This window comes from Amblyraja radiata, chromosome 9, assembly GCF_010909765.2.
Source record: "Amblyraja radiata isolate CabotCenter1 chromosome 9, sAmbRad1.1.pri, whole genome shotgun sequence".
Classification (NCBI taxonomy): Eukaryota; Metazoa; Chordata; class Chondrichthyes; order Rajiformes; family Rajidae; genus Amblyraja; species Amblyraja radiata.
The window spans coordinates 52,910,910-52,929,635 of record NC_045964.1 but is presented as its reverse complement, the minus strand read 5'-3'; the positions used below and the strand labels follow the sequence as shown (position 1 = coordinate 52,929,635).

At 43.5% G+C, this 18,726-nt stretch overlaps 1 protein-coding gene across 4 annotated transcripts in view; it reads right to left on the bottom strand.

The window, feature by feature from the left end:
* The window catches only part of syt16 (synaptotagmin 16), a 125,718-nt gene extending 118,093 nt beyond the window's left edge, over positions 1–7,625 (bottom strand). For all 4 annotated transcript variants that reach the window (XM_033027428.1, XM_033027433.1, XM_033027434.1 and 1 more), the window contains exon 1: positions 7,456–7,625. In XM_033027428.1, coding sequence (XP_032883319.1) covers positions 7,456–7,468 — 13 coding nt within the window. In that variant the 5' untranslated portion in view covers positions 7,469–7,625. The remainder of the gene's footprint in view (positions 1–7,455) is intronic.
* Positions 7,626–18,726: the final 11,101 nt, after the last annotated feature.

Here is an 18,726-nt window from a genome sequence, read left to right as displayed (position 1 = left end):
ACCTAATAATTTCTACACCTAGATTCCTTATGAGAGGAGTCCTACAAAGCAAATAATCTTAGCTTCTATTGTAAATCTGACATTGGGTAATTCTTGAGCCATTTTGGAGGATTGATTACATCAGACATACAGAATTAGGCTAAACTACTACATTTAATAACAAATATAATGGTTTATACAAGCCACCAGTATCGATCAACCAGTTCAATGGCAGTAAAGTCTGGAAACGTCTCAAAGGCAGTTGATTCAATAAACCAATTAATACCCTTCAAATTGTTGGTTGTGGAATTTGAGATGAAGCTCGTGTATTGTGCATGGTTACAGGACTTAATTAATCCCTCTGCTCCACTGAAAAACAAACTGAACTATTAATATTCAAAACATGTTTGTTTATATATGCTTTGTCCTGTCAATAGGAGGCACTTATGCTTTAAATGGCAATCAGGCAGCTATACACATTCAGTTGAACAATGGGTTGCTCTAATCAACAGGATTTGAACATTCACATTTCAAAGCAGGTTGAGGTCACCATTATTTGCAATTGTAGCCAGACACTTCTCTTATAGAGGTATATACAATGCCCTCCATAATGTGTGGGACAAAGACCATTCATTTATTTATTTGCCTCTGTACTCCACAATTTGAGATTTGTAATAGAAAAAAATCACACGTGGTTAAAGTACACATTGTCAGATTTTATTAAAGCCCATTTTCATACATTTTAGTTTCCCCATGTAGAAATTACAGCAGTGTTTATACATCGTCCCCCATTTCAGGGCACCATAATGTTGGGACACATGGCTTCATAGGCGTTTGTAATTGCTCAGGTGTGTTTAATTGCCTCAATAATGCAGGCATAAGAGAGCTCTCAGTACATAGTCTTTCCTCCAGTCTTTCCATCACCTTTGGAAACTTTTATTGCTGTTTATCAACATGAGGACCAAAGTTGTGCCAATGAAAGTCAAAGAAGCCATTATGAGACTGAGAAACAAGAATAAAACTGTTCGAGACATCAGCCAAACCTTAGGCTTACCAAAATCAACTATTTGGAACATCATTAAGAAGAAAGAGAGCAGTGGTGAGCTTACTAATCGCAAAGGGACTGTCAGGCCAAGGAAGACCTCCACAGCTAATGACAGAATTAAAGACAGCAGTAGGCCATTCGGCATTAATTCGAGAATCTTTTGTAATTTTTCCTGTAGTCACTTCCCCTTCAACTCCATCTTTATACTCCCAATTTTTCAATCCCTCCCCCCCACTATTTAGTTTAAACCCACACGTGTAGCCCTAGCAAACCTGCCTGTCAGAATGTCGGTCTTCCTCCAGTTAAGGTGTAACCCGTCCCTTTTGTACATGTCACCCCTACCCCAGAAGAGATCCCAGTGGTCTATAAATCTAAATCCTTGCTCCCTGCCCCAGCCCCTCAGCCACACATTCAGATCCCCTATCTCCCTGTTCCTGTCCTCACTAGCACGAGGTACTGGAAGCAATCCAGAGATAACCACCCTAGAAGTCCGGCCTTTCAGTCTTCTTCCTAACTCTCTGAACTCATGTTGGAGAACCTCCTTCCTCTTCTTCCCGATGTCGTTTGTGCCCACGTGCACAACTACTGCCGGCTGTTCACCTTCTCTCTCGAGGATGTTCTGAATTCGGCTGAATTCTCTCTATAATAAAGAAAAAATCCCCAAATACCTGTCCGACAGATCAGAAACACTCTTCAGGAGATAGGTGTGGACTAGTCAATGACCTCTGTCCACAGAAGACTACATGAACAGAAAGAGGCTACACTGCAAGATGCAAACCACTAGTTAGCCGCAAAATTAGGATGGCCTGGTTACAGTTTGCCAAGAAGTATTTAAATGTACTTAAAAGGGCAACCACAGTTCTGGAAAAAGTTCTTGTGGACAGATGAGACGAAGATTAACTTGTATCAGAGTGATGACAAGAGCAAAGTGTAGAGGAGAGAGGGAACTGCCCAAGATGCAAAGCATACCACCTCATGTGTGAAACACGATGGTGGGGGTGTTATGGCCTGGGCATGTATCGCTGCTGAAGGTACTGGCTCACTTATCTTCATTGATGATATAACTGGTGATGGTGGTAGCATAATGAATTCTGACGTTTATAGACACATGCATACACATTTGCTCAAGTTCAAACAAATGCCTCAAAACATTGACCGGCGGTTCATTCTACAGCAAGACAATGATCCCAAACATACTGCTAAAGCAACAAAGGAGTTTTTCAAAGCTAAAAAATGGTCAATTCTTGAGTAGCCAAGTCAATCACCCGAACTGAACCCAATTGAGCATGCCTTTTATATGTTGAAGAGAAAACTGAAGGGGACTAGCCCCAAAACAAGCATAAGCTAAAGATGGCTGCAATACAGGCCTGGCAGCGCATCACCAGAGAAGACACCCAGCAACTGGTGATGTCCATGAATCGCAAACTTCAAGCAGTCATTGCATGAAAAGAATATGCAACAAAATACTAAACAAGACTACTTTCATTTACATGACATCGCTGTATCCCAAACATTATGGTGCCCTGAAATGGGGGGGATGATGTATAAACACTGCTGTAATTTCTACATGGTGAAACCAAAATGTATAAAAATGGCCTTTATTAAAATCTGACAATGTGCACTTTAACCATATGTGATTTTTTTCTATTACAAATCTCAAATTGTGCAGTATGGAGACAAATAAATAAATGATGGGTCTTTGTCCCAAACATTATGGCGAGCTACCTACAATTAGCAGAACAAATCGCTTCAACCCATAAAAGGCACAAATAACAAATTGTGGTTCATTTATAGGGGGCTATGATATAAATCAAAGCAATAATGTTACATTTATAATATACAGAGCCTTGGTCAGACCACAAAATAAATAAAACCATGGTTGTTAGACATCTGAAATATATACAGAAAATACTAGAATGACTCAATGGATCGGACAGTGAGGAAACTGTTAACATAAAGACCCTTTATCAACACTGAGAAAGAGAGAAAATAAGACACTGGAGTAACGCAGCATCCCTGGAGAACATGGATAGATGACGCTTCGGGTCGGGACTTAACTTCAGACATATGAAGAAGGGTCCCGACTTGAAATGTCACCTATCCATGTATGCAGCCTGACATGCTGAGTTACTCCAACCCTTTGCATCTTGTTTTGTAAACCAGCATCTGCAATTCCTTATTTCTACAACAGAGAAAATAAGTTAGGCTGGGCAACAGAAAAGTTGGGGTGGGCCAACGAGTGGCACAAATGGAATTTCTTTGATAGTGTGAAATAATAATGCAGCTAAATAAGAACAGTCAGGCTTTTTGTCCATGCAATGTGTTGTAAAGTTCAGGTATTGTTGTAAAGTCTTGTCTAATGGGACATGCCCAGTAGGCCAGAATATACAAATGAAAGAAAAAAATAAAGAAATGGCAGGTGCAAATGGCCGGACCTGAATGCAAACCGATAAGAAGAGCAAGTTACTCGAGGTTGGAGAATTCAGATTTAAGACCTGCAGGCTACATCCGGCTCCTTGAAAAATGAGATGTTGTTCGTCAAGTTTGCATTAGCCCTTGTTTTAGCAGTCCAGGATTTTTTCCCAAACTATCTCTGCTCTTAATCCAACCTCAATTGGAGTATGTCTATACACTCCATACTACAAAATGGAAGGAGTACAACAGAGGTATACAAGGATTGTGTCAGGACTGAAGAATTCTAGCATTCAGAAAGTTTGAATGTGTTGGATGTCTTTCCTTTATTTTAAAATGATGCATAATAAAAAAGTTTTAAAACTAGGAATGGGATGAGGGGAAGGTTTTGGAAACAATGTTATTTCTTCTGACAGGATTCAAAAATAAGCTGATGTAAACAAATACCCAGTAAGGAAATGATGAATCTATATTAGCGAATGGTTAGATGTTGGAGCTAGCTGATGTGGGGAGTGGCATTTGCAAATAGGTTGGGAGGAAACTGGATGAATACAAGAGGGAAAAGTAAATACACAACTCAGCAGTGATGAAGCACGAGGAATATAGACACTACCACATCTAGGTGGCCCAAACAGCCATAGAAAGAAGAAACTATGACCCTGGTTTTACATAAAAGTGCTAGAGTAACTCAGCGGGTCAGGCAGCATCTCCATGGATAACATGGATAGGTGATGTTTCGTGTCGAAGCCCTTCTTCAGACGCATTGTTGGGGCGTTGGGGGAGAGAAAGCTAGGAGAGAGGAGAAGCAGGACAAAGTGTAACACAGACACAGACTGAGGGGGGGTGAGTTGATAGGAAGAAAGGGCAGAGATTAAAGCGCAAGGTGTAAGACAGACCTATTGAAATTAGAGAATTGAATGGCCATACAGACCGATTTAAAATTAGAGAATTGAATGTCCATACCATTGTTGTGAGCTACTCAAGCAGAATATTACATTGTGGGCTTTTAAATGTGTATGTGTGGGGGGAAACTTTTAAATCTCTTCCCTGCACGGAGACCCGACCTTTTCTCTGTCGGGTCTCCGTTGTCGTTGGAGCCTAGCACCGTGGAGCGGCCTCCAACGACCTGGGGGCTCAAGTCACGGAGCCTGCGGACCTACCATCGTGGAGCTGGCCGGCTTCGAAGTGTGAGGAGTTCGGAGCGTGGAGAGCTGCGGTGGCGCGCGGCTGCGACCCGACTCCGGTGGATGGTGACACCGGGAGCTCGTGGGTCCCCAGTGGGAGACTGCTTTGCGGGGCACCGGCAACGAATTGCGGGGTTGAAAGTGACCTGGAGCGGTGCCTTACATCGCCCGGCGCGGCTTTGAGTGGCCGTGGGACTTGCCAGTGCCCGCCGGGGGCTCCAACATCAATACCCGGAGCAGGGCCTTACATCGCCCGGCGTGGCTTTGAGTGGCCGTGGGACTTGCTAGCGCCCGCCGGGGGCTTTGACTTTGACATCGGGAGAAGAATGGAGAGCAGGGGAGAGACAAGACTTTGCCTTCCATCACAGTGAGGAGGAGATTCACTGTGATGGATGTTTGTGTAAATTGTGTTGGTGTGAGTCTTGGTTCTTTTCTTGTATGGCTGCAGAAACCAAATTTCGTTTGAACCTCATGTGAGGTTCAAATGACAAATAAATGGTATTGTATTGTATTGTATTGTATTGTATTGTATTGAAGAGTTGCAAATTGTGAAGCCAGAGGAAGAAAGAGGGGCAGGGGAAAAATAGATGCGAGTTCAGGTGGGGCACAGGGAAGGGAAGGAGGAGCAAAGGGATGGAGGGGGGGGGGGGGGGTGCGTGGGGAGCAGGGGGAAGGTAAGGTTGTTAGAGGTTACCTGAAATTAGAGAATTGAATGGCCATACCATTGTTGTGAGCTACCCAAGCAGAATATGAGGTGCTGATCCTCCAGTTGAGATAGGGGTTCACATGCACCTCCTCTAAACTCATCTATTGCATCTGGTGTTCCTGATGTGGCCTACCGTACATTGTTGAGACCAAGCATAGACTTTGTGACCATTCACCGCACGCTTGCACTCGGTTCGTCAAGGCCTATTGGATTACCTGGTTGCTAACCATTTCAACACCCCTTCCCATTCTGACCTTTCCGTCCTGGGCCTCCATTGCCAGAGTGAGTCCACACATAGTAGAGGAACAGCACCTCATATTCAGCTTAAAACCCAATGCTATGAACATTGAAAACCCCCAATTTTACACAAACTCTAACAACCCCCCATCCCACTCCCCTTTCTTCCCCCCATCCCACTCCCCTTTCTTCTCCACACCCCTCCTTTCTCTCCCCCCATCCCCTCCCCAGTGCCCCCATTGGGCTATACACCCATTTCTCCCCTCCCCTTCTCCACATTCCCTCCTTTGGCTGCACAATTTGCAGCTCTCCCAGCTTTCTCTCCCCCCCCCATTCAAACAGTCTGAAGAAGGATCTCAATCCAAAACGTCACCTGACCATGTTCTCCAGAGATGCTGCCTAACCCGTTGAGTTACTGCTGCACTTTGTGTTCTTTTGGCCCAGTGAGCCAACCTTTGGACTGATCATGTTACAGTATATAGTTTTGTGTATGCTTTGCTGAAGTAGCAAAACTAGAAACATTATCATTATTATTTGAATATAACACACCATCATGAGTTTGGGCATTTATAACACTTTTCTGTCAGGCACCTTTTACCCCTCCCTGACAAAGCACGTTATCAGGATCACCATGTCCCATCCACTACCATTCTGAACATACAAATTGTCTCACATGGCCCAGACAAATGGCTACAATTACACTTTTTACTTCAATTCACCGCCTGGATTTACTCTTTATCTCTTCCAACCCGCAATTCCTGTATTAGCCCGAGACTTGTTCCCATTCGTTCTGCTGTCAACAGCATTTGCCCCTTCTGCCACTGTGTGCAGTTATGCATTTCCTCCCCCAGAATGCATAATTGACCCAACTGAGGCAGTACATGAACCAGATCCTCTCAAGCGTCCTTTGCCTATCCATAGCCACATGGACCCGATGCATCCTTTTATTGATCTCCAAAGACAGTTCACTTTCCCTATGAACCTCTTACTCGCACTATGTGGAATTAACAGCAGAGGAAATGTCCATCTGATTTTGTTCCAAGACGCCTCCGTATCATCCCAGAATTTGCATGTGTTCCTTTCTCACCCATCTGGTCTCTGTGGATCTTTGCTGGTTGTCACAAATGCGACATGTGGTGGCAACTGGCAGTTTGCAAGAAAACGCTTTTTTGAGTAAAGGAACTTACTCCTCATATTTAACTAAAACCAGAAGAGGCTTTCTAGTATCAGAGCTCACCTTGGGTTTATTACAGTCTATGACGGAGATATGATCTTGCGGCACCTTGTGGGTGAGGTATGTTCTCGCCACAACATCTCCCACCCTCAACAACTCCCAGCCACCGCCCTCAACACACACATTAACGATATTAAGTGTCACTGCATTCAAATTTACGAATAAAACGCTTCATAAGAGGAAGACGATGGGTGATTTCAGCTCAGGGCACAGGGCGGTAACTGCCACCCATGCCCCTGCAGCGCCACAACAGAAACTATGCCGTTCATTTCAGAATTGGCTTGAACTCAATTAACCCCATCGCCCTTCACGCCTCCTATCAGGATCAGGTGGCGATCTTTGCATAGCGTTATACGAAATTGTCGGCCTATCTAATCAATATCAGAAACGGTCCCACAACAGGTCCGTCCCAACAGTCTCCGTCTCGCCTGCGAGCTGTCTGTATTGGAAGTGAAACCAACACGCACGATGAAGACAACCGTGTTCTTCAGGGTTGGAGACACAAGGAGCTACTGGAATAGTTACTGCAATTGTCAAAGTGTTGCCCGGACCCAGCTTCTGCCTAGACTCGTCTTTATGGTTCCGTGAGGATGGATGTTGCAAAGCACCAAACCCACTGTTGTCTGATAGCTCAGGGCGTTTGCACGGGGTTACTTACTGTCAATCGCCATAACCCGGCGCTTCTGCGGCGGAGGGTGACCCCGCGGGTCCACCCGTTCCTCGCTCGGTGGAAACTCCGCGGTCAGATCCCGAGGAACCGGCGGATGCCTTTCAGCAGCTTGTTGGAGCTGCGATCTCCGCAATCTCCCTGGCTCCGCCTCGCACGTCGCTCGCTGCCAATCCCGCTCCTCTTGCACCCTTCAATTGCTATTGCCATGTAACGGGGCGTCTCGGGCGGGTCGCGGGAAGCACTCACTGGGACCCGGGCAAGAGCTTGAAGAGAGGATTGCGTTTACACAGTGCGTTTCGCCTCCCTGCAGAAGATGTGAAAGTCTTTGTAACAAGTACCATTTAACTGCCGCCGCAACAACCGCTGATGCCGTCTCCCTGGCCCTACCTTCATCCCCGGAACACCTGGATAAGAGGAACACCTGGATAAGACGAACACCCGTGTCAGACTCCTATTCACAGACTGCAGCTCTGCTTTCAATACCATAATCTCATCCAAGCTCATCTCCAAACTGGTGGAAATTGGATTCAGCACTCCCCTCTTCAACTGGATCCTCGACTTCCTGACCAACAGACCACAATCGGTGAGGATGGGTGACATGGAAACATAGAAAATAGGTGCAGGAGTAGGCCATTCGGCCCTTCGAGCCTGCACCGCCATTCAATATGATCATGGCTGATCATCCAACTCAGTATCCTGTACCTGCCTTCTCTCCATACCCCCTGATCCCTTTAGCCACAAGGGCCACATCTAACTCCCTCTTAAATATAGCCAATGAACTGGCCTCAACTACCTTCTGCGGGAGAGAATTCCACAGATTCACCACTCTCTGTGTGAAAAAAGTTTTCCTCATCTCGGTCCTAAAAGATTTCCCCTTTATCCTTAAACTGTGACCCCTTGTTCTGGACTTCCCCAACATCGGGAACAATCTTCCTGCATCTAGCCTGTCCAACCCCTTAAGAATTTTGTACGTTTCTATAAGATCCCCCCTCAATCTTCTAAATTCTAGCGAGTACAAACCGAATCTATCCAGTCTTTCTTCATATGAAAGTCCTGACATCCCAGGAATCAGTCTGGTGAACCTTCTCTGTACTCCCTCTATGGCAAGAATGTCTTTCCTCAGATTAGGAGACCAAAACTGTACGCAATACTCCAGGTGTGGTCTCACCAAGACCCTGTACAACTGCAGTAGAACCTCCCTGCTCCTATACTCAAATCCTTTTGCTATTAATGCTAACATACCATTCGCCTTCTTCACTGCCTGCTGCACCTGCATGCCTACTTTTAATGACTGGTATACCATGACACCCAGGTCTCGTTGCTTCTCCCCCTTTCCTAATCGGCCACCATTCAGATAATAATCTACTTTCCTGTTTTTGCCACCAAAGTGGATAACCTCACATTTATCCACATTACACTGCATCTGCCATGCATTTGCCCACTCACCCAGCCTATCCAAGTCACCTTGCAGCCTCCTAGCATCCTCCTCACAGCTAACACTGCCCCCCAGCTTCGTGTCATCCGCAAACTTGGAGATGTTGCATTCAATTCCCTCGTCCAAATCATTAATATATATCGTAAATAGCTGGGGTCCCAGAACTGAGCCTTGTGGTACCCCACTAGTCACTGCCTGCCATTGTGAAAAGGACCCGTTTACTCCTACTCTTTGCTTCCTGTCTGCCAGCCAGTTCTCTATCCACATCAATACTGAACCCCCAATACCGTATGCTTTAAGTTTGTATACTAATCTCTTATGTGGGACCTTGTCGAAAGCCTTCTGAAAGTCCAGATATAACACATCCACTGGTTCTCCCTTATCCACTCTACTAGTTACATCCTCGAAAAATTCTATAAGATTCGTCAGACATGATTTACCCTTCATAAATCCATGCTGACTTTGTCCAATGATTTCACCACTTTCCAAATGTGCTGCTAGCCCATCTTTAATAACTGATTCTAGCAGTTTCCCAACTACCGACGTTAGACTAACTGGTCTGTAATTCCCCGTTTTCTCTCTCCCTCCCTTTTTAAAAAGTGGTGTTACATTAGCTACCCTCCAATCCTCAGGAACTACTCCTGAATCTAAAGAGTTTTGAAAAATTATCACTAATGCATCCACTATTTCTGGGACTACTTCCTTAAGTACTCTAGGATGCAGCCTATCTGGCCCTGGGGATTTATCGGCCTTTAATCCATTCAATTTACCTAACACCACTTCCCGGCTAACCTGGATTTCACTCAGTTCCTCCATCTCATTTGACCCCCGGTCCCCTGCTATTTCCGGCAGATTATTTATGTCTTCCTTAGTGAAGACAGAACCAACGTAGTTATTCAATTGGTCTGCCATGTCCTTGTTCCCCATGATCAATTCACCCGTTTCTGACTGCAAGGGACCTACATTTGTTTTAACTAATCTTTTTCTCTTCACATATCTATAAATCATCCTCTATAATAATACTCAACACTGGTGCCCTGCAAGGATGTGTTCTCAGCCCCCTACTATATTCCTCACGACTATGCAGCCAAATATCAATCCAAATAAATTTACAAGTTTGCCGACAACACCACTGTGGTGGGTCAGATTTCAAATAAAGACAAGAGGGAGTACAGGGAGATTGAGAACTTCATAACCTGGTGCCAAAACGACAACCTCCCTCAATGTCAGCAAGACAAAGAAGATTGTGTGTGACTTCAGGAAGCGAAGTAGTACACACACGCCTGCCTACATTGATGGCGCCAAGGTAAAGATGGTCAAAAGCTTCAAGTTCTTAAGAATAAATATCATCAGCAATTTGTCTTGGAGCAGCCACATTGAAGCTATGACCAAGAAAGCGCATCAACACCTCTACTTCCTTAGAAGACTTAGGAATTTGATATTCAATATTATTAAACAAGCAACTCATAGATTGGAGAGATGGGTGTTTATGCAGGCACAAGGAACTGCAAATGCTGTATAGAACACAGTGCTGGAAAAACTCAGCTGGTCAGGCAGCATCTCTCCAGACCCGCTCAGTTTCTCCAGCAGTTGGGATGTTTATGTACGTGGTGTATTTGGAAATACAGTAAACCCTCCTTATACTCTTCCCATCAGAACTGCCCCCTCCATCAACTCTTTTAAGTCTAGACTTAAAACATTTCTACTCTCAAGCCTTTCTTGAGGTCCTCTGAGGGAGCGCTGTATATATGTATGTATCGTTGATCTATGTACCATTGTTTGTAGCGCTTTAGTACCTGCACTAATGTAAAGCACTTTGGTCAACAAGAGTTGTTTTTAAATGTGCTATAGAAATAAAATGGACTTGACTATAGCAGACCATGGGGAGTGAATGGTGTCCGTTATTGCCGATTGTTCGTTGTGACACATCCTGATAAGATGCTTTCTATTGCACATCTGTGGAAGTTTGTGAGGTTTGTTGGGGACATGCCTAACTTCCTAAGCCTTCTAAGGACGTATAGGCGATGGTATGCTTTCTTAGGGGAAGGAAGGGGTGGGGGAAATTTATGTATGTGCTGTCATACCCATGTAAGAGTACAAGAATACATAACTTGTTTATTGTGTATTTACAATATAGTTTATTGTGAATTATATGTCATAGCTGCTTTCTTGCATCTCTCTCTCTCTCTCTCTCTCTCTCTGTTTACATTACAAAATGTTCCATAATGGTATATAATCTCTGTTTAAGAAGGAACTGCAGATGCTGGAAAATCGAAGGTACACAAAAATGCTGGAGAAACTCAGCGGGTGCAGCAGCATCTATGGAGCAAAGGAAATAGGCAACATTTCGGGCTAAAAGCCCGAATCGTTGCCTATTTCCTTCACTCCATAATGGTATATAATCTCCTTTTTTTTTCTGTCACCTCCTCTTTCTTTCTGCTTTTTCCGCTGTCTTTTAAAGTATCTCAACATGCTCATTTTCACAGGGGTACACAAATCTGAAATTTATAGATATTTGATAGTGATTTGATAGTGATATCATATATATAATAAAATATTTCCGCTTGCACTATTGTTTTGCTAAATAAAACCACCCACAATAAAATATTCACCTCTCACGATTTAGGCTGGAAAAAAACTATCGGTACTACTTATTTAATTTTCTCCCCACCCATTCTAATTTAACTGTAACACGTAATCTGAAAATGCATTTTCTTATTGGGGGCAGATAATAGAAAAAGTAATGTCCTTGGAGACAGCGGCTGATTGGAGGGGAGGAGACCGATTTGTTGATTCGAAGGGAATTTTAAGGGAAGCTCGTCGGTGATTGGACACAACCTCCTTAGAGACAGCGGTTGATTGGCCGCCAAATAATCGGGCACAAAAAATTGGCAAATAGGAAAACAAAAAAATCGGATTTCCGATTTAAATCTGATATAAGGTTCATAGGGTGGGTATCGATTAATTCTAGACACCAGATTTAAAAAAAAATCTAACCCCATTAAATCACTCGGGGTGTATTATGATATGTTGTACAGTATGAAGTGTACAACAAAACTGGCACTTCCAGAGTGGTCTATCGTGTCGTTTCTTCAGCGGACCATGGATTTATTTTAAGAGCAAAACAAAGTGCTGGAGAACTCAGCAGGTCAGGCTGGATCTATGGAGGGTCCGAAGAAGGATCTCGACCTAAAACGTCACCTATTCCTTCTCTCCAGAGATGCTGCCTGACCCGCTGAGTTAGTCCAGCGAAAGACAGAGACACAGGGAGAGAGGGAGGGAAGGAGAGACAATAGACAATATGTGCAGGAGTAGGCCATTCAGCCCTTCGAGCCAGCACTGCCATTCAATGTGATCATGGCTGATCATCCACAATCAGTACCCCATGTCTGCCTTCTCCCCATATCCCCTGATTCTGCTATCTTTAAGAGCCCTATCTCGCTCTCTCTTGAAAGTATCCAGAGAACCGGCTTCCATCGCCCTCTTTGAGGCAGAGAATTCCACATTCTGTGAAGAAAAGTGTTTCCTCGTCTCTGTTCTAAATGGCTTGCCCCTTATTCTTAAACTGTGGCCCCTGGTTCTGGACTCCCCCAACATCGGGAACATGTTTCCTGCCTCTAGCATGTCCAAACCCTTAACAATCTTATATGTTACAATAAGATGCCCTCTCATCCTTCTAAACGCCAGAGTGTACAAGCCCAGCCACTCCATTCTCTCAGCATATGACAGTCCCGCCATCCCGGGAATTAACCTTATAAACCTACCCTGCACTCCCTCAATAGCAAGAATGTCCTTCCTCAAATTAGGGGACTAAAACTGCACACAATACTCCAGTTGTGGTCTCACTAGGGCTCTGTACAACTGCGGAAGGACCTCTTTGCTCCTATACTCGACTCCTCGTGTTATAAAGGCCAACATGCCATTCGCTTTCTTCACTGCCTGCTGTACCTGCATGCTTACTTTCATAGACCGATGAACAGGACCCCCAGATCCTGTTGTACTTCCCCTTTTCCCAACTTGACGCCATTTAGATAGCAATCTGCCTTCCTTTTTTGATACCAAAGTGGATAACCTCACATTTATCCACATTAAACTTAATCTGCCATGCATCTGTCCACTCTCCCAACCTGTCCAAGTCACCCTGCATTCTCATAGCATCCTCCTCACAGTTCACACTGCCACCCAACTTTGAGTCATCTGCAAATTTGCTAATGCTACTTTGAATCCCTTCATCCAAATCATTGATGTATATTAAAAAAAATAGCTGCAGTCTCAGCACCGAGCCTTGCGTTACCCCACTAGTCACTGCCTGTCATTCTGAAAGGGACCCGTTAATCCCTACTCTTTGTTTCTTGTCTGCCAACCAATTTTCTATCCATGTCAGTACGCTACCCCCAATACTATGTGCCCTAATCCACAGGAACTGATCCTGAGTCTATAGAACATTGGATAATTATCACCAATGCATCCACAATTTCTAGAGCCACTTCCTTAAGTACCCTGGGATGCAGACCATCAGGCCCTGGGGATTTATCAGCCTTCACTCCCATCAGTCTACCCAACACCATTTCCTGCCTAATGTGGATTTCCTTCAGTTCCTCCGTCACTCCAGATCCTCTGGACACTACTATATCAGGAAGATTGTTTATGTCCTCCTTAGTGAAGACCGATCCAAAGTACCTGTTCAACTCATCTGCCATTTCCTTGTTCCCCATAATAAATTCACCTTTTTCGGTCTTCAGGGTCCAACTTTAGTCTTAACTAATTTTTTACTCTTCACATACCTAAAGCTTTTACTATCCTCCTTTATATTCTTGGCTATCTTACCTTCGTACCTCATCTTTTCTCCCCGTATTGTCTTTTTGGTTATCTTCTGTTGCTCTTTAAACATTAACCAATCCTCTTACTTCCCGTTCATCTTTGCTACATTGTACTTCTTCTCTTTTATTTTTATACTGTCCCTGACGTCCCTTGTCAGCCACGGTCGTCCCTTACTCCCCTTGGAATCTTTCTTCCTCCTAGGAATGAACTGATCCTGCACCTTCTGTATTATTCATAGAAATACCTGCCATTGTTGCCATACACTGTCATCTCTGCTAGAGTATCTTTCCAGTCAACTTTGGACAGTTCCTCCCTCATGGCGACATAGTTCCCTTTATTCAACTGTAACACTGACACCTCAAATCTACCCTTCTCCCTCTCCAATTGTAGATTAAACCTGACCATATTATGGTCACTTACCTCCTAATGGCACATTAACCTCAAGTTCCTTTATCAAATCTGGTTCATTACATTACACTAAATCCAGAATTGCCTTCTGCCTGGTAGGCTCCAATACAAGCTGCTCTAAGAATCCATCACGAAGGCACTCTACAAAGTCCCTTTCTTGGGGTCCAGTACCAACCTGATTTTCCTAGTCTACCTGCATGTTGAAATCTCCCATAACAACCACAGCATTACCTTTGCTACATGCCAATTTTAACTCCTGATTCAACGCACCCCATGTCCAGGCTACTGTTTGGGGGCCTGTAGATGAGTCCCATTAGGGTCTTTTTATCCTCACAATTCCTTAGTTCTATCCATACTGACTCCACATCTCCTGTTTCAATGTCACCCCTTGCAAGGAACTGAATTCCTCACCAACAGGACAACCCCACCCCCTCTGCCCACCTGTCTGTCTTTTCGATAGGAGGTATATCCTTGAATATTCAGTTCCCAGCCCTGGCCCTCTTGCAGCCATGTCTCGGTAATTCCCACATCATACTTGCCAATTTCTAAGTGAGCCTCAAGCTCGTCCACTTTATTTCTTATACTTTGCGCATTCATATAAAACACTTTGATCTCCGTATTCACATCCCCCCTCGCAATTGGCCCTGACCGTACTCTTTTATCCCTTCTCGAACTTTCCTTCCCATTAATTCGAGAATCTTTTGTAATTTTTTCTGTAGTCACTTCCCCGTCAACTCCATCTTTATACTCCCAATATGTCAATCCCTCCCCCCCCACGATTTAGTTTAAACCCACACATGTAGCCCTAGCAAAGCTGCCTGCCAGAATGTCGGTCCCCCTCCAGTTAAGGTGTAACCTGTCCCTTTTGTACAGGTCACCCCTACCCCAGAAGAGATCCCAGTGGTCTATAAATCTAAATCCTTACTCCCTGCACCAGCCTCTCAGCCACAAATTCAGATTCCCTATCTCCCTGTTCCTGTCCTCATTAGAACGAGGTACTGGAAGCAATCCAGAGATAACCACCCTAGAAGTCCTGCCTTTCAGTCATCTTCCCAACTCTCTGAACTCATGTTGGAGAACCTCCTTCCTCTTCTTCCCGATGCTTACGTGCACAACTACTGCTGGCTGTTCACCTTTGCTCTCGAGGATGTTCTGAATTCGGCTCGTGACATCCTGAACCCTGGCACCAGGGAGGCAACAGACCAACCTCAAGAGAGTGAAAGACAGAGACACAGCGAGAGAGGGAGGGAAGGAGAGAGCGAGAGACAGACACAGAGAGAGGGAGGGAAGGAGAGAGCGAAAGACAGACAGACACAGCGAGAGAGGGAGGGAAGGAGAGAGCGAAAGACAGAGACACAGCGAGAGAGGGAGAGGGAGAGAGGGCAAGATAATAAAATAACATGGAATAAAATAACGTGACTACCTGCACACCAGATGAAGCCCGTGCTCGCGGTCCGGAGCAATGACAGTGAGTTTATTAAATTCCCCCATGAATTTTATTCAAAGGAATGGGGTGTCATTAATACATGGTCAAAACACAACTACATTTACTGAGGAATGTGGATCGATGTATTGATGACGCATTGTAAAACTACGTGTTAACTACTGGCTGTTAACAAGTGCTAACAGTGGTAGTTAACAAATCGTTCATCTCATGGCCAATGCAGCGTGACTCGTAACGATTATCCATGGTAATTAAAAAAAAAAAACGTATTTAACAACTCTGACGCCCTTCTTGTACAGAAATTGGAAACTGAAAAATAGGGGAACGCCATCCCCCTGTGTACCCCCCCCCCCCCCCCCCCCCCCCCCCCTCCCTCCCCATTTCCATCACTGCTGGTAAGAACTTAAAAGTTTTTGAAAGTTTTAAAAGTTCTCTACTTCAGTGCCATCAATATGGACTGGGGTGTGTGTACTGCTTCCTGAAGTCAATCACAGTCTCCTTTGTCTTGCTGACATTAAGAACGAGGTTGGTGTCTTGGCACCAAGCTACAAGGTTCTCAATCTCCGTCATTATTCAATATGTCGACTATGAACTTGTAGATGGATTTGGATTGGTATTTGGCTGCAGTCAGTCGTGAGTGTATAAGGAGTACAGAGGGGAGCTCAGAACACATCCTTGTGGGACACCAATGTTGAGAAATATTGTAGAGGATGATTTGTCACCTATTGTCACTGATTGTTGACTCAGGGTCAGGAAGTCGAGGATCCAGTTGTAGAGGGGAGTAACTGACTCCGAGTTCCATGAGTTTGGAGATGGAAAACTCCTTTGGCCTTGGAAGTGCACAGCAGATTCACCTGAATGTCACCAGGCCTATATGGATTGGATTACGAGGAAAGGTTATGTAAACTGGGATTGCATTTCTTATAGGATGTATAATATTGAGGGTAGATTTGTTATAGAGGTTTTGGGATTTTGAGCACAATTGATAGGAATTGGAACAGTAAAAAAAAGACAATTTTGCATTTCTCACATTATACTCCATTTACAAGATTTGTCCCAAACACGTATCCAAATTTAACAATCATACCTTTGGTGCCTTGATCCACACATATTTATAAAAATGCAAAAGTTTACGTTCCCACAGTGATTCTTGTGGCACACCACTTGTTACATCTGACCAACTAAAACAGGATCTACCTAACGTCTGCTCCGTTTTAATCTCTGTCCATACCAATATGTTAATCCTTACACAATGATTTTTTTTAAGAACACAAAATCAAGTTATTTGGTCCAACCTGCCTATGCCAATCAAATTGCCCACCTCAGCTAGTCTCACTTGGCTGCATTTGGTCCTTGCTCACATCTGTCCAAATGTCTTTTAAACAAAGCAATTGGACCCATTTCTACCACCTTCTTTGGCAGTTTATTCCACATACCCACTATCGTGTGTGAAAAAAGTTGCCCCACAAGTCCCTTTAAATGTTTTCCCCCTCACCTTAAATCAATGCCCTCTAGTTTTAGACTCCACTAAGCTGGGTAAAGGACTGTGACCATTCACTTTATTCATGTCCCTCATGATTTTATGTACCTCTATTAGGTACCTCGATCCAGCCTATCTAGTCTCTCTTTATAATTCAAGCCTTCAAATGTCCCAAACATCATTGTGAATCTATTCTGCACCCTTTCAAGCTTAATGACATCCTTCCTATAGCTAGGCAGCCAGAACTGCACATAATACTCCATGTGTGGTCTCACCAACGACTTGTACAGTTTTAACATGATGTGTCAACCCTTGTACTTAACTTTGTATCATTTAATAACCTTGGATGTGGCATTCATCAAATGCCTTCTGGAAATTTAAGTACGATATATCATCTTCTAGCCATCGCGTGCTTTTTTTCAAAGAACTCCAATAATATGGTCAAACAAGGTTTCTTTTGCACAAAACCATATTGAATTTTCTTGATTTTTTTTTAGGGACCTGCTAATATAACTGATTACCTTATAGTTTATTGCCTTGTCTCCATTCCTTTTTGAATAAAAGAGTTATATAAGTTATTTCCAATTATCACCTAATCTATTCCAAATCTATAAACATAGAAAAATTAAAACTTACCGGCCACCTCTCTTAAGACATTAGGAGAAAGTTCACCAAGACCCTGAGACGAGTTAGCCCACAGCTCCAGCCACTTCTCCAGTGGTTGTAATTTTCTCAAGTCCTCCCTTTGTTCCAATTCCCTATTAACAGCTATTTCTGCAATGTTACTTGTATCCTCTAGAGTGAAGACTGACAAAAAATATGGCTATTTAATATTTATCTCCCAGCTCTTTATTTTTCATCTTTAATTCCTGCACTCTTTGAGACCAAGGCTTGCTTTTTCTAATTCATCCTTAAATATCTACTGAAACTATTAGTTTTTACCCTTTGTTTCATGTTCAAATGTGTTTTTCCTTATACATCTTGAAATCACTATCAGATGTCTTTTTTTAAATATTCTGTCCAATCTACTGATCTGCTTCCCAGTTATGTGTAATTGTATACTTTGTCTTTAACTGTGATACAATCTTTAACATGGGCAGTGGATATTCTCCTTGATTTTTTTATTTCTTCTATGTACACATTGATTCTGTATGTCCCTTACCCCAATTTATCAGTTCAATTTTGCTGGCTCTGCTGTCATGCCCTCATAATTACCCTCATGTTGTTTTAAAGTTATGATCACGGACTCTTTCTATCTCACTAAAATTGGATGTATTATTCAATCACATTATGATCACTGCTACCCAGGGGCATCTTCATTAAGGTTATTCAATTTGTAAATATTTCCTCTCGTGCACTGGAACATCATGGAAATAATTGCACACGCTTATACTTTCCAAAGCCTAATGTTCTATCCACTTATTCACAAAACCCATCAATTTCGCCCGTCAATTTCATGAACCACCTTCTTTGCCTTTAAAAAAAATCATCATAACCATTCCTTCTCCAGTCTGCTTCCCATCCTATTCACTAAAATCTTCATTGCCCATATCCTAGGTTGCACAAAGGAATGAGAAACTGACCACGGATATGCTTTTATCGCCATCAACCCTGAAAGTCCTGGAAAGATTAGCAGCAAAACTGTTCTATCATCACCCACACTATATTGTC